Source organism: Stegostoma tigrinum, chromosome 1 (genome assembly GCF_030684315.1).
Source record: "Stegostoma tigrinum isolate sSteTig4 chromosome 1, sSteTig4.hap1, whole genome shotgun sequence".
Taxonomy (NCBI): Eukaryota; Metazoa; Chordata; class Chondrichthyes; order Orectolobiformes; family Stegostomatidae; genus Stegostoma; species Stegostoma tigrinum.
The window spans coordinates 99,296,047-99,323,759 of NC_081354.1; the positions used below are offsets into that span (position 1 = coordinate 99,296,047).

A 27,713-nucleotide genomic window follows, 5' to 3' on the forward strand; every position below is an offset into this window, starting at 1 on the left:
AAGCATGGTTGACTGAAGGAATATGTAGTTGTTGGAAGTTATGTAATAGTTCTGTCCATTGCCTATGTACCATCATGACTTTTAATGTATTTCCCACATCTAATTCAGCCAACTTATGGCCCCATGCTTTTATAATTTCCCTTTGTTAAATTTAATAGTATCCCACATTCCCAGCATCTTGGAAACTTCGTGAACTTTTGTAATTTGACATGGCCAGTGATAAATGGTATACCCACCTCAAGGATAATAGTATAAAAGGGATTTACTTTTGTTAGTCCAGGCCAAGGATGCTGTCAGATTTCTGAAGGATTGGCAGGAAATGAACTGTTGAAACATCGATTAATTGTTTCTGGGAGAGCGAGGCTATGTGTCCGTGTTCTAAATGCCCTCATGTCATACAAGCACCCGGACATTTACCACTAATAATTCCCACAACTGACAGCATCAGTGAGGTGCCAGGTGAGAGTGATCAGTGTAACTGTTGCTTTTTGGCACCACTGGACTTGATACAAATTTGTTATCATGAAAATTGTTATAAGTGTCACACTGATGCTTTCTTTTAAATCCCCAGATTACTGTTTTTATTTTACAATGAAAATTTGAATTATGCAGTTAATTTCACAGTTCATATCATTAGAACAAACTATCATATTTTTGATTGTATGGAGACTTTGTTGTTACTTTGGTAATGCCTCAGGAATTTTAATTTCAGTTATTACTATAGTGTGTAATCATTCCATTCCCTTAAGAGCAACACACATCCACCAAATGCTATTCATTGTCTGAAAATACTGAGCACAAATTGGGAAATACATTTAATTGTGAACATTTCCAACACAACATGACCAGAAAAATGGGTTTCATAATGCTTTATTGACTACTGCTTTAGAATATAAAAGCAACAAAAGAATAAACTCAAGCTTTTAAAACACAAGGAAAATAGAAAATATTTGGCTGAGGAATTCAAACACCTGATGGTAATGCATTTGTTTGTTAATAAGGCACACTAGTTTAAAAAGTCTTGTTCTTTAACATGCCCCAGACCAACATTGAGTTAAAACAATGCTGTCCGAATAAAATGGCCAAAATAGATTAGCACAAGTTTGGATCTTAACTGACATGCTTTACAGGCCCCTATCAATAGCAGACAATCAATCAATATTTTGGCCTTGTTACAGCATCATTAAGTCCTTCTTCATACAAAGAGAAGCAAATAAAAATACATTAGACCTTTGCACTATCTGACACAAAGTGACGCGAAACCCTTCGATTTTTTTTCAAAGAACTCCCCCACTTCTAACTGGACTAGAATGTGTCTTGCGAGTTAAATAATATTTTATTTAAATACATCTACATTCTTTTTTTTTTACTTAACTGGGCTACAAAAGACTATACAGAGAAGCCAGACTCAGTAGCCAAATAAAGGTATTTTGGAATAAAAGGAATCTCAAAATCTCACCATTCCCCACTCTCTTCATAAGATAATAAAATATCTAAAATATATACTTTTGGAAAACTCTTTCTTGCTCTTAACTAGTGGTGTTACCCTGGATACTTCGTATGTTAATAAAAGGTATATTTATATATATACCTCATTAGTAGTATAAAGGAACTAAGTTGCTTTAATTCAAGAAAGGGTTACTTTAGCATTTTCTAGCAGCAGTATCCATTTTGTTGGAAACCAAATAAATCATTTTTTTAAAAAAAAGTGTGCTAAGTAAAATGCAGGGAATTTTCCTGAAGGTTGGAAATTAAATCCAATATGGAAAGTCTGGGAACAGAAGGCAACGTTGGCCAATAAAATTATTTTTAAAAACCGATACTGAGTAATGCCTGAAGGTTGTAAAGTTTTATTTTTCTGAATTTTAGGCACACAAATCCACTAAAGGGAACAATTTGCTCAATGGTATCTGCAGGTATTCAAAAGCATTATTGAATGAAATAACAGGAGTGCTTTCTTCAGTGTGGGAGTGTTGCTGTTTCCTGCCTATGTAAAACAAGTTATGACTTGATCTTACAATCCAAGTTTAATTTTAATAGCTACAGTTTCTTAGCATTTTGAAGTGAGCTTACTGTCCTCCTATTAGTGTAACTGGAAATAAGGTCCATTCCTCATTCTTTGCTTGGTGCTTCCTGGTACCTACTGGAGTATTGGAACTGGGAAGCAGGTTTCAGGCAACCAGAACTCCTGTATTTGGTCATTTCTAGTGAATTGTACACCCTTTGTCAAAAAAAAAAATCAGGTGGAGGAAATTAGGCTGAATTTTTGCTTTTGGGACAGAAATCTGGAGCCCCATCCTGCTCCCAAGGGAATCAACCGTAGTCTGGGATTTTGACTGGAATGCCCTCTTAATTGGCATGGAAACACATTTCCTGTCCAATTAAGGGCAGTGGGCAGGCTCTTGAATCCGGAAGACGAGAGGGTCTCAGTTTCAGAGGAGCAGTGCCTGTAATTAACAGCAAATAACTGAGCGGATGCTTCAATATGGGTGACCTTGTGGTAACAATTCTTTTAAACATTTTGTGTAAAGCATCCCGGCCATTAGAGTGGAGATGGAATCTTTCTGCAGAGTGATCTTTGTTTGCATCCTTACCCAGGCAGTTAGAAAGGGCCTATGGATCTGTTTGGAGGGATTACACGGTGGTCTGTTACTAGGCCCCACTACCAGGCAGCTGGAACTGTCCCCATCAATCCAGGAACTGCAACTTTCCAGCTGGTCTCCATTACCCACCCATAACACTTTATTAAGCAGAATTGGTTTCCCATCTTCTGGGAGTTACCATGCCCCGAACCCAGGAAAGGGCACATTTGCACTGGGAAATCGACATTTGGCCAGTGCAGAAATCTTTCGGCCCTAAATGTCTCATTCCTGACCTTGTTCGGGTCTGGAGTCCTGCTCAATGTTGTGATAGATTGTACAATCAGTTTAAAATCAGTGATAACTGGATATTCTGGTGAGATTCTGAGAACAACAAACAAAAAGGTGAGACTTGCAAAAAGCAAAAAACAATTGCTGTCTGGATGTCTAGAATGTGCATAAAAATTGAATGTGCCTCATTAGGTTTTAATGAAGGAGCAAATTAGTTTGTTTCATTAGCTCTCTGGGTCATCAGAGCTGAGTAATAAAGGCAATACTGACATATGGAGCAGCTGCCTTTCTAATATCATGATACTGTAAATGGAGTATCCTGGCAAATGAGAAGGTGACAAAATGCAAAACGTTAAAGATTGATCGATTTTAGTTCATCTACAAAATGGTGCCTTAACCAGTTTTCATTAGTGTTTGTGGTATTTTATCATTTACATGCAAGCAGTACAATGTGGGACTTTCTATTCTATAGACAGTAGCAAGTGTTAAAAGTAAAATGGCCAGAGCTGTTACCTAAAACCCCATATTAATCCGCAGCAGTTTCAACAATAATTTTCCCCAGGTTTAAACTTTGAATGTAGCTCAACTGGATATCAGGCTGTCTTCAGCAGTTTCTTTTGGTCAGCCCAAAGCAATGGGGTCACATTATGCAGGTTTTACTGAGTATCACGACACTATTTAAAATTGACTTTTTCTCGAAAGCCTTTAAACAGGCCATTGAAACACTGCAGCAACATTATTACTTCCTACTATAATATAAGATTTCTTCCATTTCTTCAACAGCATTTAAAGAAATTGATAAAATTCTGTGGTAAACCACATGTATGCTGCTGCACCATAAAAGCCATGAGCTCATAAATTTATATTAAAACATAATATATATACACACTATCTAATTTGTTACACAGAACCAAAATATAACATCACTACTACCCAACTACATTACCACCTCAAATCAGCTAGGAATTCTCTTTAACATGATAAAAGTTATTAATATAGCACTTCATGCCAACAAGGCCTGCTTTGGTCCTTGTTCAAAAATCCAGCATATGGCTGAACGTAAAGCAGAACAGAGAAAATAAAGAGCATTGCAAAGGAAAGTGAAACTTAGTCTACCCGTTGAAGGCACCACTGAAGGTTTATCTTCTACTTAATGTCATACTTAATGTCCTTTTATTTCAGTCCCCTTTTTTTTAAAAAGTGATAATAATTTACCCTCAAGGGACTGTATAATGCTGCTGTGGTGATTTCTTTCCCTTGCTTTCCCTTCCTCTTTCAACTTTATCAATATCAAAACCCAAGAGATAAATCCACGTACAGTTTCTTCCATAGTCTTGTGGCACCAACCTGGGATAATTAAAACAATTCCATCAAAGTCAACACCACCATCAACCAGTCTGAAGCTGATGAAATTCAGCCTCTAAGTAGCCAAATTGTGAAAATTAATAAGCTAAAAGTCAAATTCCAGTCTCATAGCCGACAGTACAATTCTTTAACATTATAGTTCTGGACTATCCCCGCAGAGGAACAATTTGTATGAGTAGGTCTTTCCAGCATCATACACAATTCTTGGTAACCAGTTAACAAACTACAGGCCTAAGTTTGGTTATTCAGTAAAAGGGTTAAATGTTGACTAGTATTATTTACATGTACTGTAATCCCGTTAAGGCTGATTTTCTTTCTTGAAGGCACCAATAGGCTAGATAACTGGAGTGAATAAGTCACATGAACCCTTCATAGTATTAACATCTCAAAATCTACACATTTTTCTGCTTTGTAGATGTTCACATTCAAAATGTTCAAACCTTACGGACGGGAGATTTTTAAAGCATCTGTTAAAAGTAAGGCTTTTTAAAAAGTGTTTCCATAACCAAAATGCATGGAACTGTTTCTACCATAGGTTATTAACCCTTAAAACATGCATTTCAAAATATACTAACAAACAGAATTTTCTAAAACATTTGCCTCTCTTTCACATAGCTTTTGGTGTGAAGATTGCTGAAGTCCTAAAAAAAAATCCATGTCAAACTATGTTTTGTTTTCTTCATAAATACCAGTGTATTCCTTCACTATGATAAAGTCTTTGTTAGAATATCCTAATAAGTTTGGTAGAAATCATGTAGAGGAACTTGAAAAGTTGCTGTAGGAAATGCCTGTGGTACGTAGCCGGCGTATCCTCCATAGGCAGCCACAGCAGCAGCAGTGGCTGCGTTCTTCTGCAGTGTTGCCACGGTGGCAGCAGAAGCAGGAGCTGCAATCGGAACGTAACTCGCTCCGTAGAATCCAGCCGCGGGAATTCGTTGGATATTGGAGGCCATTGCATATACTGGAGTTATTGGCCGAGTCTACAATGAAACAAAGCACATGATAGCATTGCAATATCATTTTTTTTAAAAGAAAAGCTATTAATAACAATCTAAAAATGAATACTGATAACAGGAAATGATAGAATGGTCATGACTATTCCTGACCATGTGGATTTTAAACCAGCTCATTGCTTCAATCACAGGACAAGTATATTACAGTTCCTATTATCATCCTTTCATTCATTGTGGGTGTCATTGGCAAGGCCAGCATGCATTACCTATCTGTATTTGGCCTTAATCTGAGGAGGCCATTTCAGAGGCCAGTTAAGGTCAACTACATTGCCATGGGTCAAGGGTCACATGAGGGCTTGACCAAGTGAGGATAGAAGATTTTATTCCATAAAGGACAAGTATAAACCAGTTAGGTTTCACAGTGATTCACAGCTTCACCACAGAGTCAGAGTCGCAATCATACAGCACAGAAACAGATCCTTCAGTCCAACTCATGTACGCTGACCAGTTTGACCTAGTCCCACTTGCCAGCATTTGGTCCATTGCCCTCTAAACCCTTCCTATTCGTGTACCCATCCAGGTGCCTTTTAAACGTAATTGTACCCAACCTCCATCACTTCCTCTGGCAGCTCGTTCATATAAGCGTCACTCTCTACCTGAAAAAGTTATCCCTTAGTTCCTTTTAAAATCTTTTCCTTCTCACCTTAAACCTATGACCTCTACTCCCCCACCCTAGGGATGAGACCTTAGCTATTCAATCTATCCATGCCCCTCATGATTTTATAAACCTCTGTAAGGTCACCCCTCAATCTCCAATACCTCAAGGGTAAAAGTCCCAACCTATTCAGCCTACTGAGACTAGCTTTCAATTCTGGAGTTTATTAACAGAGTTTAAATTCCACTAGTTTCTGTTTAGAGGTTTGGTAGGTTTCTGGACCAGGGCCAGTGAGATTTACGTTATATTACCATCTTCCTGTGTTTCTACTCTGCTCCGGGGGGGCACTGGATACGAGTATGAAGGAAAGACTCCCGACATTATAATTTCCCATCTTTAGCACAAGGTAATAATCATTCACGAGTGTCCATTCTTAGCCGTTTCTCAAATAAAACACAATCCTTCCTTGGCTGGCTCCATTTTAGGCTAAGCAGCCCACAAACCAACTCAGCAAGTAAGGAGTGTTAATCACGGAAAGCTATACAGAAAATTAATGAATATATAGTGCTTTAGGAAAGTACACGTTTTTTAACCTGAAATGGTGGGGGCGTGGAAACTGATGGTATGATAGTTGCTCCATTTGGATCAGTTTGCACAGCGATAGGATTAAGAACATGCTCCATTGGATGCATTTTGCTATCTTCCATTAGTTTAGTGCCTGGAGCTGCCTGAAACACTTGATATTGGGTTCCAATGGGAGGGATGGCTACTGAAATCAGAGAAAAGTACAAATTAATAATCTGTAATCACACATTTATAAATTTGAACGACACTGTTAAATAGTCTGAGGTACTTCTCAGGCACATTATAAAATGAAATATGACTCTGAGCCATTAAGAAAATATTACATTAGATAACCAACAGCTTGGACAAAGATAAGTTTTAGAGAGTTTATTAAAGAAGAAAACAAGGTAGAAAGTTGGTGCTGGTCTCAGGGAAGATCTCAGTTGAGTGGTGGGTTGCAACCAACATTCCTTGAAGCTGCACCATCTTCTAAAGCCCCCATAGACTGTAGGAGCACTGCCATCTGGAAGCTTTGCTGCTCGGCTGTGGAAGAGAGAGGAGGCTGGTACTCATCTTCTCAGAGAGGGACCTGGAGGTCCTCACGAACAGGGAGGCAGAGAGGAGAGGAGTCCTTTTCTTGGAGGACTGATAGGGAAGGCCATGTCACTGTAGCATGCCAGTGTGGTCAGATAGATATTGACAGCCAGGTCAGTCCCCCTCTCCAGGGTGCAAAATCTGGGCAGCAGTACCAGAAGGTCAATGATCTTCTCTAGACTGTCAGGGTAAGTGCAGTGCTATAATCTCTGCTACCTCACGCCTCTCTGCATCACTGCACCAAACTCCCATCAATGCTTCTGCTAACAGCTTCCACTACATGCAACACACTTCCTCACCTGATTTTGTTACCCCCCCCCCCCCCACACACCACTAACCTCAATGCTCTCCGCATGGCCTCCTAGTTCCCTCAGAACACCTCAACACCTTTGCCCCACATGCACTGACACTAATCGCCATGTCAACTTCATTTGGTACTTTTCTGTCCATTACAGGAGAAAAGTAATGGGCGGGGGCTGGTTGGGGAGAGAAGGGTTGGTCGTGAGCTGGATATCCATATCCTCACCCCAAGGATTCTGGTTCTGGCAGGAAAAGACAGGGACTGCTCCTGCAGGGATGCAGAGACATCTATGTCCCGACACCTAAGTGAGTAACACTGCAACAGTCACATTAACCAGGAACTGTCAACCATAACAACTAACTAATGGCTGACATGCCTTCTGCCTCTATCTTCCAGGCGCATCCACCTTCCCAAGGATTATTCTGTGGGAGAAAGGTGAGGGTTCCTCCATCTCCCTGACGACAGTGCAGACATATTTGAGAGAACATCGTCTACAATTGTCCTGGCAGCCTCAGCAGCACAGATAAGGACACCTCATTGGGTGCAGGGAGGGTATGCACATTGATTCCAGGCACCAACAGTTCTGCAGAAGGCGGTGATAGAGGGAGAAATGCCCGGTGCCGTTGGCAGTTGGTGTACTTTGGAGACCAAGCAGCTGCTAAGACCCCCCAGAAGACCCTGTGGTCTGGACAATCATGAACCTGATACAGATACATAGGGAGGAACAGCAGCAGCACAGGCAGGTAACAGAAGGCACTGGTTTTCGGTGCAGTAAAGCAGCATCAGTGCACTGTGTGTCATTATGCAGCTGCAGCAGTGCAGCTAGTCCTGCAACTGGCCACCTGCTTCAGGCTGGAGGCCGAACTGTTAGGGTCTGCTGGAGACTAACAGAGTCCTAGAGTTCTTGTAGCATGGAAATCACACTTTTTCAGCAGCTGGCTCATAGCCTTGTATGCTGTGAAGTTTCAAGTGCTAATCTAAATAGTTCTGAAATATTTCAAGTGCTCCTGTCTCTACCACCCTTTTAGGCAGTAAGTTCCTAAATACACAATCTTCTGGTAATTTTGTTTTTCTCAAATCCCCTCTAAACCTCCAGCTCCTTACCGTAAAATTGGTTGATTCCTCCATTGAAGAAAAAAGTTTCTCTCGATGTACCTTTCTATGCCCTTCAGAACTTTGTGCATCTCAGTCAGGTTCCTTAGACTTCTCTGTTCTAAGGAAAACAACTGCAGCCTGACTGACCTCTGTCAACAGCTGAATTGGTCCAGGCCGGGCAACATTGTTGTGAATCTCGTCTGCACCGTCTCTGGTGCAATCACCCTTCCTATAGTTGGATGTTCAGGACTGCACATAGTAACCTACACGTAGCATGCCTAACATTGTTATACACAGCTTCATTACCTCATTGTTCATATTCAATGCCTTAACCAATAAAAGACAGGTATCCCACATGCCTCTTAATCCTACAGATCATCAATGTACACTGCAAGGGATGCAACATCAAACCCTGTGTTACAGCACTGCACATAAGCTTTCTGTCGCAAAAAAACACCCTTCAACCATCTGCTTCGGGAAAGTAGGACCAATCTGAAATGAGGAATTAAGAGGGCTAAAAGGGGTCATGAAACATCTTTAGCAAAATCCCAAAGCCTTTTATTCGTACATATGGAGCAAGAGGATAACTAGGGAAAGGGTGGGCCTACTCAAGGACAAAAGAGGGAAGTCATGCAAGGAGTCAGAGAAAATGAGTGAGATTCTTAATGAGTACTTTGCGTCAGTATTCACCGAGGAGAGGGACATGATGGATGTTGAGGTAAGGGATAGATGTTTGATTACTCTCGGTCAAGTTGGCATGGTGGGGGGAGGGGCTAAGTGTTGGGTATTCAAAAGGCATTAGGGTGGACAAGTCCCCAGGTCCGGATGGGATCTATGACAGGTTACTGAGGGAAGCGAGAGAGGAAATAGCTGGGGCCTTACCAGATATCTTTCCAGCATCCTCGAGCGTGGGCGAGGTCCCGGAAGACTGGAAAATTGTTAATGTTGTCCCCTTGTTTAAGAAGGGAAGCAAGGATAACCCAGGAAATTATAGAACAGTGAGCCTGACGTCAGTGGTGGAGAAGCTCCTGGAGAAGATACTGAGGGATAGGATCTATTTACTTTTGGAAGAAAATGGGCTTATTAGTGATAGGCAGCATGGTTTAGTGCAGGGAAGGTCATGTCTTACCAACTTGATTGAATTCTTTGAGGAAGTGACAAAATTGATAGATGAGGGAAGGGCCGTGGATGTCATATACATGGACTTCAGTAAGGCATTTGATAAGGTTCTCCATGGTAGACTGATGGAGAAAGTGAAGTTGCATGGGGTCCAGGGTGTGCTAGCTAGATGGATAGAGAACTGGTTGGGCAACAGAAGACAGAGAGTTGTAGTGGAAGGGAGTTTCTCAAAATGGAGAACTGTGGTGCTCCACAGAGATCCATCTTGGGACCACTGTTGTTTGTGATATACATAATGATCTGGAGGAAGGTACAGATGGGTTGATTAGAAAGTTTGCAGATGACACTGAGATTGACAGAGCTCAATCCAGACAAATGCGAGGTGATGCATTTTGGAAGATCCAATTCAAGAGCGAACTATACAGTAAATGGAAAAGTCCTAGGGAAAATTGATGCACAGAGAGATCTGGGTGTTCAGGTCCATTGTACCCTGAGGGTGGCAACGCAGGTCAATAGAATGGTCAAGAAGGCATACGCGGTCAGACACTGCTGGTTGCTGGACCTGCTTGCCCATGCAGGATGCGGTGCTAGTGCACTGGAACATAATCAGGATGGTGGCGATGACTCCCTGAAAATACAGTGCTAATGTCCACAGGTAGATGGGTGGGTACAACTGGTGCTAACAAATCTTACCCATTACCCCAGTTAGTCCAGAGAGCAGGATAGAGCTTGGTGGCTTGTTTATATGAGAATTTGGTGAGATTGCAACTTATGATTGATCTGTGAACAAATTATTTGAGAAACACGAATAAGATGCAGCGAGATGCTCTCAGCATCAAGATAGGCATCACCGAATAGGCATCACTGACCCTATTCTGGCACTCATCTTGCCACCGCCCGGTAAGATCCCTGCACTCAGTTAACATTTAAGAGTCCATTACAACTCTTGTCAGAATTCATTGGCTGAGCTACAGTTCCTCCAGAACTTTGTTTCTTGAACATATATACACACAAAATTTTTAACAGGCTGGTAAATCAGTAAAAACTTTACAAACATTGGAGGTTAAATTCAGCATGTGTAGGGGTTGAATTGGATCAGCTGCCCATTATATCCCCTTCTGCCTTGACACCTAGATTCACTGCTATCTAATTTTCACCCAGTCTTTGTAAATTGTCACTGTCATTAAAGTCTGTAGTTTCTCAAAGGATTACACAGGATTATTTTTAATTGTTTACTTTACGTTGATTAAAGTTACACAATTTGTTTTAACCCAAAGTGAAATGATTTTAGTCAAGGCTAACTTAGTGAAATCAAATGGGAAAGTTGCTAAGGTACTGTCATCTAATAGTATGATACAGTTTAATATTTTATTAAAGAATGAAAGGAAACAGACAAACATAAAAGAAGAGTCAAGTTAGATTGAAATAGGAATATGCAGTCTGTTGCAACCAGGATTTAGAGGAACGTACATTGATTAGAATGGCTACTGTGACTTAAACTTGCTGATGCCATGCTTTCCTGCAGTTTGCAATTTTAACCTTTTCATAAGAATAGCCCATATAGGCATTCTCCCAATGCAACGTGCATCTTCTTTGAACATACAGATTAATATCTGACAGAATCATCAGGCTGTATTGCAAATTTAATCTGAAATTCCTTGGTCAGTGCTTCTGGCAGTCAGTGAAGCCATGGACAAATGAGGCTCAAAAAGTTACATGAGTTTCATTTTATTTTGTTTACCTATGATCCAAGAGGAGCAGGGCTCCCTACCCCTACAGCCTCACTCCAGCCAACCCCATTTCTAGCCGCTTGACTGCCATGAACCATTCTTTAAGGTTCATTACAATGGCTCTCTGACAGTAAAAATCCTTCTGGTCAGCCAGTGCTTCCTGCAGGATTTCAGCAGGAGTTAAAAACAATCCTAAACAGGACTGGACCAATTCTTCCAACTGTTATGACTTGGTACAACGCTACCTTAATGTTGGTGATCCAAGTTTTTGGAGTTCAACAGTCCAACTCCAAATTGCACCAACATTAAAATTGTAAACATGTTATCAGTCTGTATCCTTTATTTCTGTTTCCTAATTCCATTACAAAAAAAAAAATTGGCTTATTCATTACCTTGCAAAAAGCTGAGTAAATGTGGTTTTAAAAAAGTAAAATACTTAAGAACTTCACCTGGCTTTAGCAGCAACTCAAAAATTTCCAGTTTCTCATTGTTTATTGGAATTATATACATCCTACAGGAATATTTCAAAATCCTATAGGTTTTCAAGGAGAACTCGAAAACATCAGCTTTGCATTCATATTTTTCTTCCTTTTTCCTAGTTGTCAAGGCAAATGTTTAGCAAAACATTTCCTTTACTAACCTGCACCAGGTTTCATAGCGACTGGACTGACTGTAGCCAGATCTAAGCTGGGTATCAGTTCATACGCTTTGTCCTGTTGCTTGGCCTTCCCTTCATGATATCTGCTGTAAATACCTCTGCCTGCAGAATATCCACCCAGGTACGATCCTCGAGGTCCTGCTGCTCTGTTGCCAGCTGCCCCTCTACCTCGGCCGCGAACAGTGCCTGCTTTAAAAAGAAAATCTAATTTTAAAAATAGGGCTATTAATGTATTAACGTGTTTTAAAAGCTACCAGAATTTTGACAGGAATAGAAATAGGCGATAGGCAATTGTAAAAGACCTCACATTGGAGTTTTCACATTTGAAGCGAACCAAACAACACAATTACGTTTGGCATGTTTCTGCAGGATAGCAGTTAGTACTAAATAAATACAATGGCCATCGGTCTCTCAAAGGAGTGATGGGGGCATTTAAACTGATGAATTAACAATTTGCAAACATTAAAATATCCAAATTAGTTTCAAATAAGATATGTTGTGGAAAAATATTGAGTAGGGTTCAAAATCAAACATGCAGATCATGATGTATGACCCAGTTACGGTAATGCCAGCAGTGCTCAAACTATGTTGACAGCTCATCATGTTGATGGCATCATACAACCCAGAGTTAAATGCATTGCCAAGAGGCTGCTTGCCTCAGCAGGGGACCAGATTTGTGTGAAGTAACATTACTTTCATATAAATTCTGTACAGACTGATAAAGTTCAAAAATTTTTTTTAGTTCTTTTAATAACTGAAAGAACAGAACAACAATTGTTCATATTTAAGGCATTTACTGTAATAACTGACTAACAGCACTAGTAGCTAAATACTAAATTTTATAGGCAACTTGTACCTTAAACCACACAATGGAATATACCCTTCTCCTTAGCCTGATCAAAAAAAAACTACTTCACAGCAATATTTTACACTATACTTATACTGACACAATGTTTTCCTTGGGTTTCTCCTGTTCTGTTCTTTTCTCTGCCTGGTAGTTTGAAATTTTACAACTGTCTTTCACTGTGGGGTTTTCTTTCAAAGACTCTCCCGACCCCAGGCAATGTAATCCTTCCAGTCTCATTTAAATTCTCTACTAAGTTAGTCTTTTCAATCCAGGCTGGAGCTCTCACCTACTCTGAACAAAATTGGAGAACTTTTTTGGTCTCTATACTCTACATTTAGTCCCTGCACTTTATCTCCTGGATCAAGAAAGTCTAAAAAAGACTACCTGTGATATTCTAGGAGAACTTGTTACCTTATCTTTATGCTGGCTGCCTGTATATTATTTTGTTTTAACCTGAATCACATGGGCTTTGTATCTAGGTAGAAATGTTTTCTGGCAATTCTTGCAAGTTCAACTACATTCAATCTTGTAAGCAATTTAATAGTTTAAGGCATATCTGTTTCCAATGCAATGTTCTCAACACCATTTTTGGAACTTTGAAGTCTCAGTCTACATTGTGATTCACAGAGATGCCAAGGAAGCTCCCAAGGAAAAGTGCCTTGCAATTTCATTACAGTAAAACAACACAAGCTTATCCTCTTTGGCACACTTCAAATCAGATCATATGACCCCTTCTGTTTTTACCCTAAATTTAGAGGCATAGTCTCAAACATAACCTTACAAATGTCATATATTTGTAACAATTTAAAACAAGCCTACACTGCTTAAAGCCCAATGGCATATTTTAAAAGGAGATGGATCCTGGCTGCTGCAAGTGACTGGGGAAGGCATTCTGAGCAGGACGGTATAAATGGTGCAGTAGATCACAGCAGGTGCCCCAAGGTTCTTTGATACAACACTGAACCTCTTTATGCAGGAATTGGATAGGGGCAGAGAGCCCTTCTACTACAGAAGGCCCTCTGAACAGATACTAGGAAGACAGTGGGAACAAATAGACATCACTGTTAAGACAAGGAATCTAGCTCTGAGACTTTGAATGTAGTGGGAAAAAGTTTAAGGAATTCATATTCATTATGAATTCATTACGGCGGCACAGTGGCTCAGTGGTTAGCACTGCAGCCTCACAGCGCCAGGGACCCGGATTCGATTCCAGCCTTGGGTGACTGTCTGTGTAGAGTTTGCACGTTCTCCCTGTGTCTGCATGGGTTTCCTCCGGGTGCTCCGGTTTCCTCCCACAGTCCAAAGAGGTGCAGGCTAGGTGAATTGGCCATGCTAAATTGCCCGTAGTGTTCAGGGGTGTGTGGGTTATGGGGGTGGATGGGTCTGTGTGGGATGCTGCAAGGGGTGGTGTGGACTTGTTGGGCCGAAGGGCCTGTTTCCACACTGTAGGGAATCTAATCTAATCAAAATATCAACATCAAGATTAGTGAATGGAGTTTCAAATGTCATCTTCACACAGACAAATCACTAGGCGCACACACTGCTTAATTCAATCACCTGACATTCACTATCAAGCATAACTCCTATCCAGCATCCATCTCTCACCTCAGCCTCATATATATGGCGCTGTTGCAAGCCTCGCACCTATATCTCACAATTTGAACAGATTGCCAGCCTTTCAATTCCAGCAGATGTATCATCCAAATCACATTGCACCACAGTCACTGACACTTTTCCTCTCTTTTGCAGGTGGCACATTACCAAAGGCATTAGTACCTAGTGGAGAATGAGCATATCCTCACCCACATGAACGAAACTGAGACGGTGATCAAAAGGAATGGCCACAAATGAACTTCCTATGGCCAGCTGTGGAGCTGAAGTTATCCAGTACAACCACAGAGAATATTCCCTCATCCCTTTAATGAATTCTTAGAAATCATAAATATGGGAAAGATGCATTGCTAACTATGTATAAACCACTGAGAAGGTTTCACTTAGAACTGCTGTAGAGACTACGCAGCTTTTCTCATTAGTTGGAAAATGAAGGGCTAAGGTTAGAGAATGTCCCTCACACAACCAAGCAGTTGTGCTTTTCTCCTGTATTCGCTGGAGTTTAGGAATTTAAAAAAATCATCTCATCGAAAATACAAGATTGACAGGGCTTTACTGCATTGACACAGAGAAGTTGTTTCCCTTGACTTGAAATTCTAGAAGATGGCAGCTCAGTCTCAGGGTAAGGGATTGATTATTTAGGACTGAGAAAAAGAGAAATTTCTTATTCAGTGAATCTTTGTAATTCTGTCACTGAGGAATCTGCATTTCCATCATTGAATATATCCAAGGCAGGGATAGATATTTTTCAATAATAGCAGGGAATTAAGGAATAAGGAGAATAAATGGGAAAATGAAATGAAGGCAGAAGATTGTCTATGATTGTATTGAATACTGGAAAGTCTTGAGGGGTCAGGCGGTCTGTTCTTTTCATGTTTTACAATTTCAATATATCTTGAAATGAATCTAAACATATATTCATTTATGGATCGTCTATGTTATCCTGAAAGTGAATGGATGGATACATCCTGCAGAAAGCCCTTTACTCCTCTTCCTTGCTCTGCCAGCAACTTGTCTATTTCAATGCTGCATTGGTCCATCTGTTTCTCATTTGGTAGGCCAAAGGGAATGGAAACCCATGTCCGGAAGTAAGCAATCTGACCAGAAATCTTGAAGTCAAAAGCAAGGCCATCTCCTGATGCGACACAACTCCATCAACTTCAACTCTAAACAACTCTTATGAACTGTGCAAGCTATGAACTCTCTGACAAATACAAGAAAGTGACATGAACAAGTATCATGGTCATAGACCTCACCAAGGCATTTATAACTGTGAGCAGACATGGACTTCCAAAAATCTTTGTAAGATATGGATGACCATCCAACTTCCTGGCCATAGTGAAGCAATATCATGAATGTCAGCATGGACAGTCAAACAACTTTTCATGTCCCCTCTGAAGCTCCAGTGGTTTGAAGTGGGGATGTGTGATGGCCCCAAGCCTATTCACCATATTCTTCAGCATCATGCTACAACAGGCAGTAGAAGACCTTGAGGAGTGAGGTTATGTATGGCTCTGAACTAATGGAGGTCTTTTCAGTCTCAGGTGTCCCCATGGCAACACAAAAAAACTTCATGAACTTCTTTTCACTGTTGACTGTGCTCTTACAGTCAGTTAAATCTGCCATGTATGACATTATTTTTTCTAAGCTGGCACAACTGTTTAGACTAAAAACCAGTTTAAAGTAAAAGTGAACTGCTGCATCAGCCTGCACCGCAAGCAGAATATAGATCACCAAACACTGTCTTTGAGAGAACCAAGCTGGAATCAATTTATCTATTTGGAGAGTCTTGTTTGACACTGCCAATGGCAAGCAGTTCGACAATTGGCTTTCAAAAGCAAACAACTCTATAAACAAGTGGGGGCAAATGGAGTCTCAGAGCTCAGCTAGAAATCAAAAATGTAGAAAGTCAAAGTCCTCACCATCCTTCTGTATAACACTGAGTCGTGGCTTGTAGACCAGTTACATATACCAAATAGAGCATTTCATTCACTGTTACCTCTGCAGTGTCCTCAAGATCCACCAGAATGACCACTTTACAAACATTGAAGCCCTGGAAACAGCCAACATCCCAAGCATCAAAAGGTATCCTCCTGCCAAGCCAATTGCTTTGTATGGGCTGTGTTTGAATAAACGAGTCATCTGTCCAAGCTTATTTTGTACAGAGGGCCCATCACTGGTAAATGGGGCAGAGTGGCCCCAAACAAAATGCTTCAAGGACTCACTAAACAAGTCCCTCTCTGTGTGCCACATCAGCTACACTAGTGGTGAGGTCATGATGTGGGGACACACTACATCAGGAGTGGTATAAACATCAATGGGACTGAGTGAAGACGCAGAGAAAACAAGGAGAAGGACATATCCAAATGTCAGCAGCTACAATGCTTTCACTTGCACCCATAGAAGGAGAATTTGCTGGTCACAGAAAGGCCTGGCAAACAATCGACAACTGACCAGTACAACCCTTCTCAAATCTTCATCTGTGAAGAACTGTTAAGTAGAAGGCACTTTCCTGCTACTGAATGTATGTGCAGATGCATGAGGTTAAGGGAGGGAGTTGGCTGGAGCAACCAGGCCAAAATTAGCACTGTTGATGCAACCATTTTCTACCATCCCCACCCCCCATCATCCCCTACTCTTCCACCAACTACAAGGGCCTGATTGGCCTGGGCAAGCTCAATCCTTTTACCTTGGTTTCAAGGTCCCATCTGTGATTGTAGGTGCCAGTCAACCGCAGTACTGGAGGGGCCACCATTTGTAATAAATGCTGCTGGGATTGAAGAGCTGCTTGTCCTCCAAAATTGGTCAGCAGCTCTTGGACGCAGGACCGTCACCCTTAAAGAGACAGAAGTCTCAAAACCAGGCAAATAATTGGTCAATGGGCTAAAACTACATCAGAGCCCTAGAAACAGCCTGCCAGAGGCTACTACTGCTGCCAAACAAATTCAGCTGTGTGTGTGCTTGCCATGGCCATCATTTTGGAACACAGCCTGCAGCACCAAACAGTAGGTGCAACAGAGCTGAACTTTGTTGCCTCTTATAATATAAATTTTATAAATGCTGAGGGGAATGAAAATAATTTGGATGGAATGGAAATTTAGCGTAATAAAATTACTGATAAGCATGCAGCATTTCAACAGTGGAATATATAAAACAAATCCCTGGAATACTGCAACTGGTTTCTTTATTCACTGTAGCTAATATTACATTTTCTTCATGAAGATGCACAGCATGTCCTTGAAAATGATAGAAATGTGGCATTGTTAAAAGGTAGCAATTAGAAAACTGCAATTCATTTGTAAAGGCAAAATGTCATGGATGTGCTGTGACAGAAACACATTTTAAATACAACTCAAGTTATTCGTTATATTCCGTCCTTGGCAAGCAGGTAACAAGGAGATTTGTCTGGGTCCCCTAATAGTTTAGCGGGGTAATTGAATTCTACATCAGGGCTGCCAACAATTTTGACTTTGTTCTGCTTTATTCTTGGCTTTGACAGATTTTGACATTCATCAACCTCTGCTCAACTTGCTCTTGCTGCAGATCCGTGTTGAATGCACAAGTCAGGTTTACCACAGCACGGAAAATGTGTCAATGTCTTCATCAGCTGAATTTTTATTAGTTTATTTTCTGGAAATGTGCTAATAGATAGATTGAAGTTATAAGATTTAATTGTTATCCTGGATTGTATCTTTAACGTCAGGTAATCTACAGTTGTTCAGGTCATTTGTAATCAACAGTCTGAATAAATGACAGAAATTGCTCGAGAAGCGGTTTCAGATCTCCAGGATCCACAGTTCTTTGTTTTACTTTAGTCTGAAGGAAAGGGTAGTTTTATTTCTGAATTTTTAAGATTGTGATATTTGTTGCTGGACGCTCATCTGATAATAGTAGAAATCTGTTTTGATTGACACTTTAAACATTTTTTACTGAATAAATAGCTTTGTGTTGAATTCTTCCTCATCTTGACTTGCTGCTTTCTTATACACATCCTTTTATAGAGTCCCAACTATTTCCCAAAACCTGCTGGAGTCATTAATCCATCTTACCAGCTGTCTGAATCATTTCTTCTACTTTTAAAGCTTAAAAGCCCACATTTTCCCAGCCGAAGGTGCTACAGAGCAACCTAGATAGTTGCAGTCTTCTTTCTAAGTGTGATGCTTTGTGACCCACACAACATGCCTGCAGAGACTCGGATGTAATTTCTTCCAAAGTCAAGACAATATCAATTGCCTGAGATGTGTTCATACTGAAGAACTATTATTCCAAATCTAGCACCAAGGTGACGATTTTGCCTGGGCTGCTATATCATGGCCCATATTGAGGGGAAGAGCAGAGAAATTATTCTTTATGTAACTAAATGTGTTTGGTGTTTACTGCCAGAATTTTCAAGACGTGGTTTGAAAGTCCATGTTTATAGCTAACCTGCACTTCTGTATTTATGATAAGGGAAATTTTATCTAACAGGACAGTTGATAAGTATCACTTTCATTAGCATGAAAACAGTAGGAGTTCTACTAGGAGGGAAGGAGAAGGTGATAAAGGGAAAGTGTGAAATGAAGTGAGAGGAAGGAAGGAAAAACAGTGGGAGAAAGAAGGAAAATATTTTCCAGAAGCAGCTGGAAAGGAGCATGGAATGGGACAAAGGAGAACTAATTGCTACATACCCATGTTAGAACCAACAACATGCAAGTATTATGGATCAGGCTAGGCCCCGTAAAAATATATTAAGAAGTTAGTCCAGCCCCTAACGTTTTCTTATTTTAAAGGTAAATGTGAGTACTGGTGTTCAGATGCAATTCGATTGGTCAAACTACTCAACATTAAGCAAAACGCAATTTATTCAAACATTACATTAAAATACAACAAAAGAAAGAGGAACTTGGAATAACAACTCTTTTGGAAAACTTAACAGAATAACAGATTAATTTACTACTAAATAGTTACTGTTCCAATATACTAACTTCCCTCAAATACAGTCTTGACAAAAGGCAAATTCAGAAGCCAGATTGTCTCATATGTATCAGAGATAATGGGAACTGCAGATGCTGGAGATTCCAAGATAATAAAATGTGAGGCTGGATGAACACAGCAGGCCAAGCAGCATCTCAGGAGCACAAAAGCTGACGTTTCGGGCCTAGACCCTTCATCAGAGAGGGGGATGGGGGGAGGGAACTGGAATAAATAGGGAGAGAGGGGGAGGCAGACCGAAGATGGAGAGTAAAGAAGATAGGTGGAGAAGGTGTGGGTGGGGAGGTAGGGAGGGGATAGGTCAGTCCAGGGAAGACGGACAGGTCAAGCAGGTGGGATGAGGTTAGTAGGTAGCTGGGGGTGCGGCTTGGGGTGGGAGGAAGGGATGGGTGAGAGGAAGAACCGGTTAGGGAGGCAGAGACAGGTTGGACTGGTTTTGGGATGCAGTGGGTGGGGGGGGAAGAGCTGGGCTGGTTGTGTGGTGCAGTGGGGGGAGGGGATGAACTGGGCTGGTTTAGGGATGCAGTGGGGGAAGGGGAGATTTTGAAACTGGTGAAGTCCACATTGATACCATATGGCTGCAGGGTTCCCAGGCGGAATATGAGTTGCTGTTCCTGCAACCTTCGGGTGGCATCATTGTGGCAGTGCAGGAGGCCCATGATGGACATGTCATCAAGAGAATGGGAGGGGGAGTGGAAATGGTTTGCGACTGGGAGGTGCAGTTGTTTGTTGCGAACTGAGCGGAGGTGTTCTGCAAAGCGGTCCCCAAGCCTCCGCTTGGTTTCCCCAATGTAGAGAAAGCCGCACCGGGTACAGTGGATGCAGTATAGCACATTGGCAGATGTGCAGGTGAACCTCTGCTTAATGTGGAATGTCATCTTGGGGCCTGGGATGGGGGTGAGGGAGGAGGTGTGGGGACAAGTGTAGCATTTCCTGCGGTTGCAGGGGAAGGTGCCGGGTGTGGTGGGGTTGGAGGGCAGTGTGGAGCGAACAAGGGAGTCACGGAGAGAGTGGTCTCTCCGGAAAGCAGACAGGGGTGGGGATGGAAAAATGTCTTGGGTGGTGGGGTCGGATTGTAAATGGCGGAAGTGTCGGAGGATAATGCGTTGTATCCGGAGGTTGGTAGGGTGGTGTGTGAGAACGAGGGGGATCCTCTTGGGGCGGTTGTGGCGGGGGCGGGGTGTGAGGGATGTGTCGCGGGAAATGCGGGAGACGCCCTTGACCGCGCCCTCCATCCCCACCCCTGTCTGCTTTCCGGAGAGACCACTCTCTCCGTGACTCCCTTGTTCGCTCCACACTGCCCTCCAACCCCACCACACCCGGCACCTTCCCCTGCAACCGCAGGAAATGCTACACTTGTCCCCACACCTCCTCCCTCACCCCCATCCCAGGCCCCAAGATGACATTCCACATTAAGCAGAGGTTCACCTGCACATCTGCCAATGTGCTATACTGCATCCACTGTACCCGGTGCGGCTTTCTCTACATTGGGGAAACCAAGCGGAGGCTTGGGGACCGCTTTGCAGAACACCTCCGCTCAGTTCGCAACAAACAACTGCACCTCCCAGTCGCAAACCATTTCCACTCCCCCTCCCATTCTCTTGATGACATGTCCATCATGGGCCTCCTGCACTGCCACAATGATGCCACCCGAAGGTTGCAGGAACAGCAACTCATATTCCGCCTGGGAACCCTGCAGCCATATGGTATCAATGTGGACTTCACCAGTTTCAAAATCTCCCCTTCCCCCACTGCATCCCTAAACCAGCCCAGTTCATCCCCTCCCCCCACTGCACCACACAACCAGCCCAGCTCTTCCCCCCCACCAACTGCATCCCAAAACCAGTCCAACCTGTCTCTGCCTCCCTAACCGGTTCTTCCTCTCACCCATCCCTTCCTCCCACCCCAAGCCGCACCCCCAGCTACCTACTAACCTCATCCCACCTGCTTGACCTGTCCGTCTTCCCTGGACTGACCTATCCCCTCCCTACCTCCCCACCCACACCTTCTCCACCTATCTTCTTTACTCTCCATCTTCGGTCCGCCTCCCCCTCTCTCCCTATTTATTCCAGTTCCCTCCCCCCATCCCCCTCTCTGATGAAGGGTCTAGGCCCGAAACGTCAGCTTTTGTGCTCCTGAGATGCTGCTTGGCCTGCTGTGTTCATCCAGCCTCACATTTTATTATCTTGTCTCATATGTAGTTCTCCAATCCAGGAGGAATGAACATCAAAGGTCAATTCTGAGAAAGAGAGAACTTCAGTTTTTTTAGCTGCAGCAAAGAGAGATGTTGCAGCTTTCTCCGCAACTCTAGCAACTTCTGCCACTGAAAACAAAACCTTTAAAAAACCTGGTTCTGAGGGTAGGAGAATGACCACACCCATTCAGGCTGCTTCTAATGTTCCAACTTTGCAAAAAAAAAACCCAAGGCCTCACAAGCTGTTCATCTTCCTATAGACTGCTTGCTAACTGTCCCCCAATCTCTGTCTAAAAGAAACCAGAACAAAACACACTTCTTAAAGCCATAGTATAAGCACAAATAAATAGGTAGGAGGTCCTGATAAACAAGTTACACAAGCAACAAGCTAAACCTTTAACAAATTACTTTGGAGGGTGGTAATACTGGGATTATTACCTAATCCATATTAATTGGCATAGAGACAAATGGATCAGGGAAGTAAATATATGGCTGAGCAAAAGAAGAGGTTTCATTTAATAGGAAACTGAAACCAGGGCTGGGATAGGAAGGAGCTGAAATGTGCTTCACCCAGACCAGGCTAGGCAAAGGTCTGAAAAAAATAATTAGGGCTACAGAAAGGATTTTGAACTAATGAAGGGAATTGAATGTTCAGAATTTACAGCAAGAATGACAGTAACTTATAGATATCAGAATGGTATGACAGCAGAGAACAAAGTAATAATTGTTACAAGATAACTTAATACTCCAGGTAATGAAAGATTTTAGGATGAAATAATGAAAGCCTGTTAAAAGTAAAAGCAAGCGTGATGAAATATAACAGTGTATTAAATGGCTGGTATAACAATGCACAGAACAATAGGAACAAATGTGTGGCATATCAAAAAGTGTTTCAAAGGCATGTGAGCAATGGCAGAGGGGGAGGAAGGGGACACTGACCTGAATAAGTTCTTAAACATGTATAAATGTACATAGCATTAGCAACAAATATGTGAGGGATAAACAAATTCATTTCAGAGTGTGATATTGGTATCTCAGATCCCCTGGTCTATCCAAACTTGCCAATAATTCCCCTTTTAAATAATACTCTTCCTTTCTGTTTCTCGCACTGATGTGTGTAACTTCTCATTTAGCGGCATAGTGCTGCATCTGCCATGTGTTTGCCCACTGATTCAGCTTGCCTAAATCATCTTAAAGCCTTCGTGTATCCTTCTCACGACTCACAATCTAGCCCAGGTTTGTGTCATTTCAATGAGATCACTTCATATCCTTCCAAATTCCAAAGAATACCCACTTTTGGAATACTATGTGCAATTCTGGTCACCCTGGAAGGATGTTGTGAAACTTGAAAAATGTTCAAAGATGATTTACTGGAATGTGCCAGGGTTGGAGAGTTTAAGCTATAGGGAGAGGCTGGAACGTCAAAAGCTGAGGGGGCGACCTTAAAGAAGTTTATAAAATTGTAAGGGGCATGGATAGGGTAAATAGACAAGTATTTTCCCTGGGGTGGGGGAGTCAAAAATAGAGGGCATAGGTTTAAGGTAAGAGGGCAAAGATTTAAAAGGGGCCTATAGGGCAATATTTTCATGCAGAGGGTGGTGAGTGTGTGGATTGAGCTGCCAGAGGAAGTGGTGGAGGCGGGTACAATTGTGACATTTAAAAGGCATCATGGGAATATGAATAGGAAGAGTTTAGAGGGATGTGGGCCAAATGCTGGCAAATGGGACTAGATTTATCTGGGATATCTGGATAAGTTGAACTGAAGGGTCCATTTCCTTGCTGTACATCTCTATGACTCTATGTCTCTAATGCAGATTGATTTCACTGATCTCAGTTTCACATCATGATCAGTACAAGGTTGGAACCTGCAACCTCTAGGCTATTACTGCCAGTCTTTTAAGGACTGCACTATCATACCCTCATAAGCAGCAAGTGTGGAAATTTCCAATGCAATGGTCATAAAATGAGCCGCTAATTTTGTCCTATAATTGTACCGATAATAATAAGAAAAGCAAGAAGTGTAAAATATCCAATTATTTCAAAATTGCTTTAACTAAGCTGAAAAAATAAACATCCATACTATACTTGTTTTTGTCTGGATATCTGAGATTTTTAAGCCATTATATATTTAAGATTAATCGGTAATATCCTGAATAGAGCAGCAGTGAATACAGAAGAGTTTTTGGGCCTAAAAGTCCATACACTTCAATCTTACCAAAACTGAAATATACCATTGCTAATGGTCCAAGATTCAGATCTTCCCAATAGGAAATCTATTGTTTCTATCCTTACTAAATACCTTCAGATATAAACCACAAATATTTTAAATATGTACCTCTTTTGTAAATTTAGATGCAATATGATAGCCAGGATACAATGGAAACAAAAAATGGGGGAAAAATATAGAACAGGCATGTGGCTTGTGATAAATTGGTTTAAACTAAGTCAGAAAAGCCACATTTCACTTTATTGCAAAATATTCAATTTGTTCAAGTCATAATATTATACTAACCTTTGGCAAAATATTCTCTGTTCGGACCAATTAGTGTGTTGTAAGGATACCCATAATAGGCTAGTGTGTAGGGATCACACGAGTAAACAATGTTTGCTTGAGGTGTTTCTGTTGGTCCCCCTTTTGCTGCTTTCTGGTAACGACTATATTGCTCTTTGTCCACAGGCTTGGCAAGGGTTACCTCAATGTAGGAACCTTCAAGGTCAATTCCATTTAATTTCTCCATGGCATGGACTGCATCTTCCCTGGTGGTGAAGTGAACAAAAGCATAATCGCGAATTTTCTTCACTCGCTCCACACAGCCAGGATTAAACTGACTAAAGACCTTTTTAATCGTATCCTCCATGGTTTCAATCATCAGATTCCTCACGTAAAGGATTTTAACAGTTTCCATCACATCTTCGTCAACATCTATCTCTGGTTCAGCCCAGTCAACTGCAATTTGGTGACCCCACAGCTGGATTCTCCCAGGCATCAGTTTTCTTCGTGCCATGGCAGCTGCTCGGTGACTTTCATACTCGACAAAAGCAAATCCTCGGTTCTTCATCTTGTCAGCTGCACTGGCATAGACAATCACATCTAACACACCTTCTGTTACTTTAGAAATCTCTTCTAAAATCTCCTCTCTTTTTTTCATTTTTGGAATGCCCCCAATGAAAAGTCTGCAGTTGTCCACACTGCTGCAGACACCCAGCAACCTCCCAGGGCGAATCTCGTAGTTATTAAGCTCTCTGACAGCTCGTTTGGCTTCATGCTTGGCTGTAAACATGACAAAGGCATAACCTCGGTTTTTACCATCAAAGTCCATCATCAGGCGCATCTCATACATTCGTCCCACTGACTCAAAAACAGGGACAAGCTCATCTTCATAAACATCACGAGGAATTTTGCCAATAAAGACCTCACACCCACGGGGTGGAGGATGTCCCTCCCAACCAGGGGGAGGGCCACCATATTTACGTTGGCCATTTTCTTGAACCATTGTGTAGCCTGTACGTTCCAAAAGTGCAAGCAAGGTAGCTTCATTAGGGGCACCAGCAACACCTTCATGGGCTTTAGTTGAAGACATGTTGCAAGAATCTGTACTCATCATGGTACTGGAGTCTTCAGCTGTCATTCTGTCAAAACCATCCAAATTGTGCTCAGACCTGAAGGCAAACAAGGGAAATCTTAGTTGAATGCTCCAACAAATGGACATTACTACAATGCATTCTAACAATAGAAAGATACCTCACAGCCAACATAGTACTGTTGAAAATGTGGTCAATGCTGTATTGTAGGGAAACTAAACAGCAATTTGCACACAGCAAGTTTCCAAAAAGCAGTGATTTGATAAATGACGAGATAAACCATTGTTTATGCAATTCAAATCAAAAATGTCACAATTTGAAAATGCCAAGGAACATTCAGTACTGTGACCATTTGATTTCCGATAATACATGGCAATTGTAGGAAGAATTTATTTTTAAATTTTTCAAATTTGGTTTCTGACATCATTTTGTGAAGAATTTGAGAGTTTTGACCATGGATGCAATGTATATGTGATATGTCCCATGTAAATTGAAAAGATGAGTGTGCAATGTAGTTAGAATGGCCAGCTATTTGAAACAATCTCTGGTTTCAGATTGTCTCAGGCCAAATTGCTCTTCTGATTATGGAAATTACTTGCTCATCCCTCCTAGCAACAATTGTTATGATGGTGGCTTTGGAAGTTCTATCACAGAGCAATGGTTGGCAAAATGAATTTGGGTAGAAACCTTTTGTGGGAAAAGGGGAACATTTTCTGCCAACACTTCTTGCATGGTACCTCTACATAACTTATTAGTGGCCTAACATAACCATTAGTGCACTAGTCTTTAGCAAATGAATACAACACAGCAATGACTACACCTTAAAAAAAAGTGCACATCATTGTGAAGTGTTTTGTGATCCACTGAGGTTGTGAAAGGTACTATATAAAACAACACAATACCATATAAATGGTTATTGGATTGTAACGTTAACTTGTTTCTTTCTCCATGGAAGCTACATGACATGCTAAGTGTTTCCAGCATTTTTTACCTTAATTCCTGATTTCTAGCATTTGTAATATTTTGCATCAACATGTTATTATCATCCTAAAACGGTCTAAAATATAAAAATAGGATGTGACATATCCCCTTAACACAGCACTGCACTTGTTGTTTGATGTGATATTCATTATTGGAACATAATGTTACATGAGAGATGGCAGATTAAACTTGGACAAAGAAGATACTCGTCATGATCAGATGGCGTAGGGACGAATTTCCATGTTTGATTGGAAGTAGCGTCAGCAAACAACTTCATATGCTGCCTAATTTTCCTTTCAAGCAACTTCATTGGATGAAAACTGGGTGGACAGTCTGTTACAGCCCATTTTCCATTTGGCAATAAGTGAACAATCGCCCCACTGTATATACTTGAGTGTTTTATGTATCTCATTAGCTACTCCTCAGTTCTGATGAGTGCTTCACTTCAATCAAAACAATTTTCTTTTTATTATGCCATCATAGGAATAGGAAAAGCTGATTTCCTTGTTCATGTTTCTTAACATGAAGCATTTCCTTGCTTGACACTTTGTGTCTTGGGTATGATCTGAGTTTGGCAATAAGTTAGAATGGCAAACAGAAAAAAGTGAGCCATTGTTTGAAAAACATTCTTATTGCATTTTGGAAGAAACCATTTTCTCACAAGCAAAAATACTGAAATACTATATACTAAGTGGGCACCCGGATTACTACATTAATAGGATGTTAACACTCGTCTGGAGTTGGAAAAGTTCATTGATTTTGCTTCCAATTTCCACCGTGCCCTCACTTCCGCCTGGTCCATCTCTGACCCTCCCTTCCCTTCCTCAACACCTTGGTTTCCATTTTTGGGGATCGACTGGACACTAGTAGCCACGATAAACCCGCTGACTCTAACAGCTACCTGGACTATACATCCTTGCACCCTGCTTCCTGTAAAGACTCCCTTCTATTCTCCCAGTTCCTCTATCTCCATTGCATATGTTCTGATGAGGCCAACCTTTACAAGGGAGCCTCCAAAATCTCCATCATCTTCCTCAACCAATTATTCCCCAGCTCTGTTGTTGACAGGGCCCTCACAATGGGATCTGTACTCACCCCCTCACTTCCCTGCCACAAAAGTAATAGGGCTCCCCCTTATCCTCACCTACCATCCACATCCAGAAGATTCAGATGCCATTTCTGCCACCTCCAGCAAGATAGCACCGTTAGACTTATTCCCTCATTTCCCTGCCTTCTGCAATGACCATTCCCTCTGGGACACCCAGGTCCACTCTTCCTTCACTCCTAACAACCACCCCCAAACAACCCCACCAGACTGTCCCCTGTAACCGGCGAAGGTGTAACACCTGCCTGTTAACCTCCCCCCACACCCCCCCAGCTTCAGTAGCCAAGGCCCCAAACTTACCTTCCAGGTGAAGCAGCACATTACTTGCACTTCTCACAATCTACTGTACTGCATTCATTGCTCACAATGTGGTCCACTCTACACTGGGGGAACAAAGCGTAGACTGGGTGACTGCTTCACAGAACATCTACGTTCGCCCCACTAAAAAAGTTCCTGAGCTTCCAGTTGCCAGCCACTTTAATACACCATGTTCCCTGGCCAACATCTGTGTCTCAGGC

General features: G+C 41.7%; 1 protein-coding gene across 12 annotated transcripts in view; it reads right to left on the reverse strand.

Annotated features, from left to right (window-relative positions):
* Positions 1–860: 860 nt before the first annotated feature.
* Positions 861–27,713, reverse strand: part of rbm47 (RNA binding motif protein 47) — a 221,212-nt gene continuing 194,359 nt past the window's right edge. For 10 of the 12 annotated variants that reach the window (XM_048532605.2, XM_048532587.2, XM_048532572.2 and 7 more), the window contains 4 exons: positions 24,040–25,187; positions 11,887–12,093; positions 6,437–6,612; positions 861–5,215 (listed from right to left, as the gene is read on the reverse strand). In XM_048532605.2, the coding sequence (XP_048388562.1) occupies positions 4,967–5,215; positions 6,437–6,612; positions 11,887–12,093; positions 24,040–25,156 (1,749 nt within the window). In that variant the 5' untranslated portion in view covers positions 25,157–25,187 and the 3' untranslated portion in view covers positions 861–4,966. The remainder of the gene's footprint in view (positions 5,216–6,436; positions 6,613–11,886; positions 12,094–24,039; positions 25,188–27,713) is intronic. The other 2 variants (XM_059647309.1, XM_059647304.1) reach the window with 2 other exon arrangements.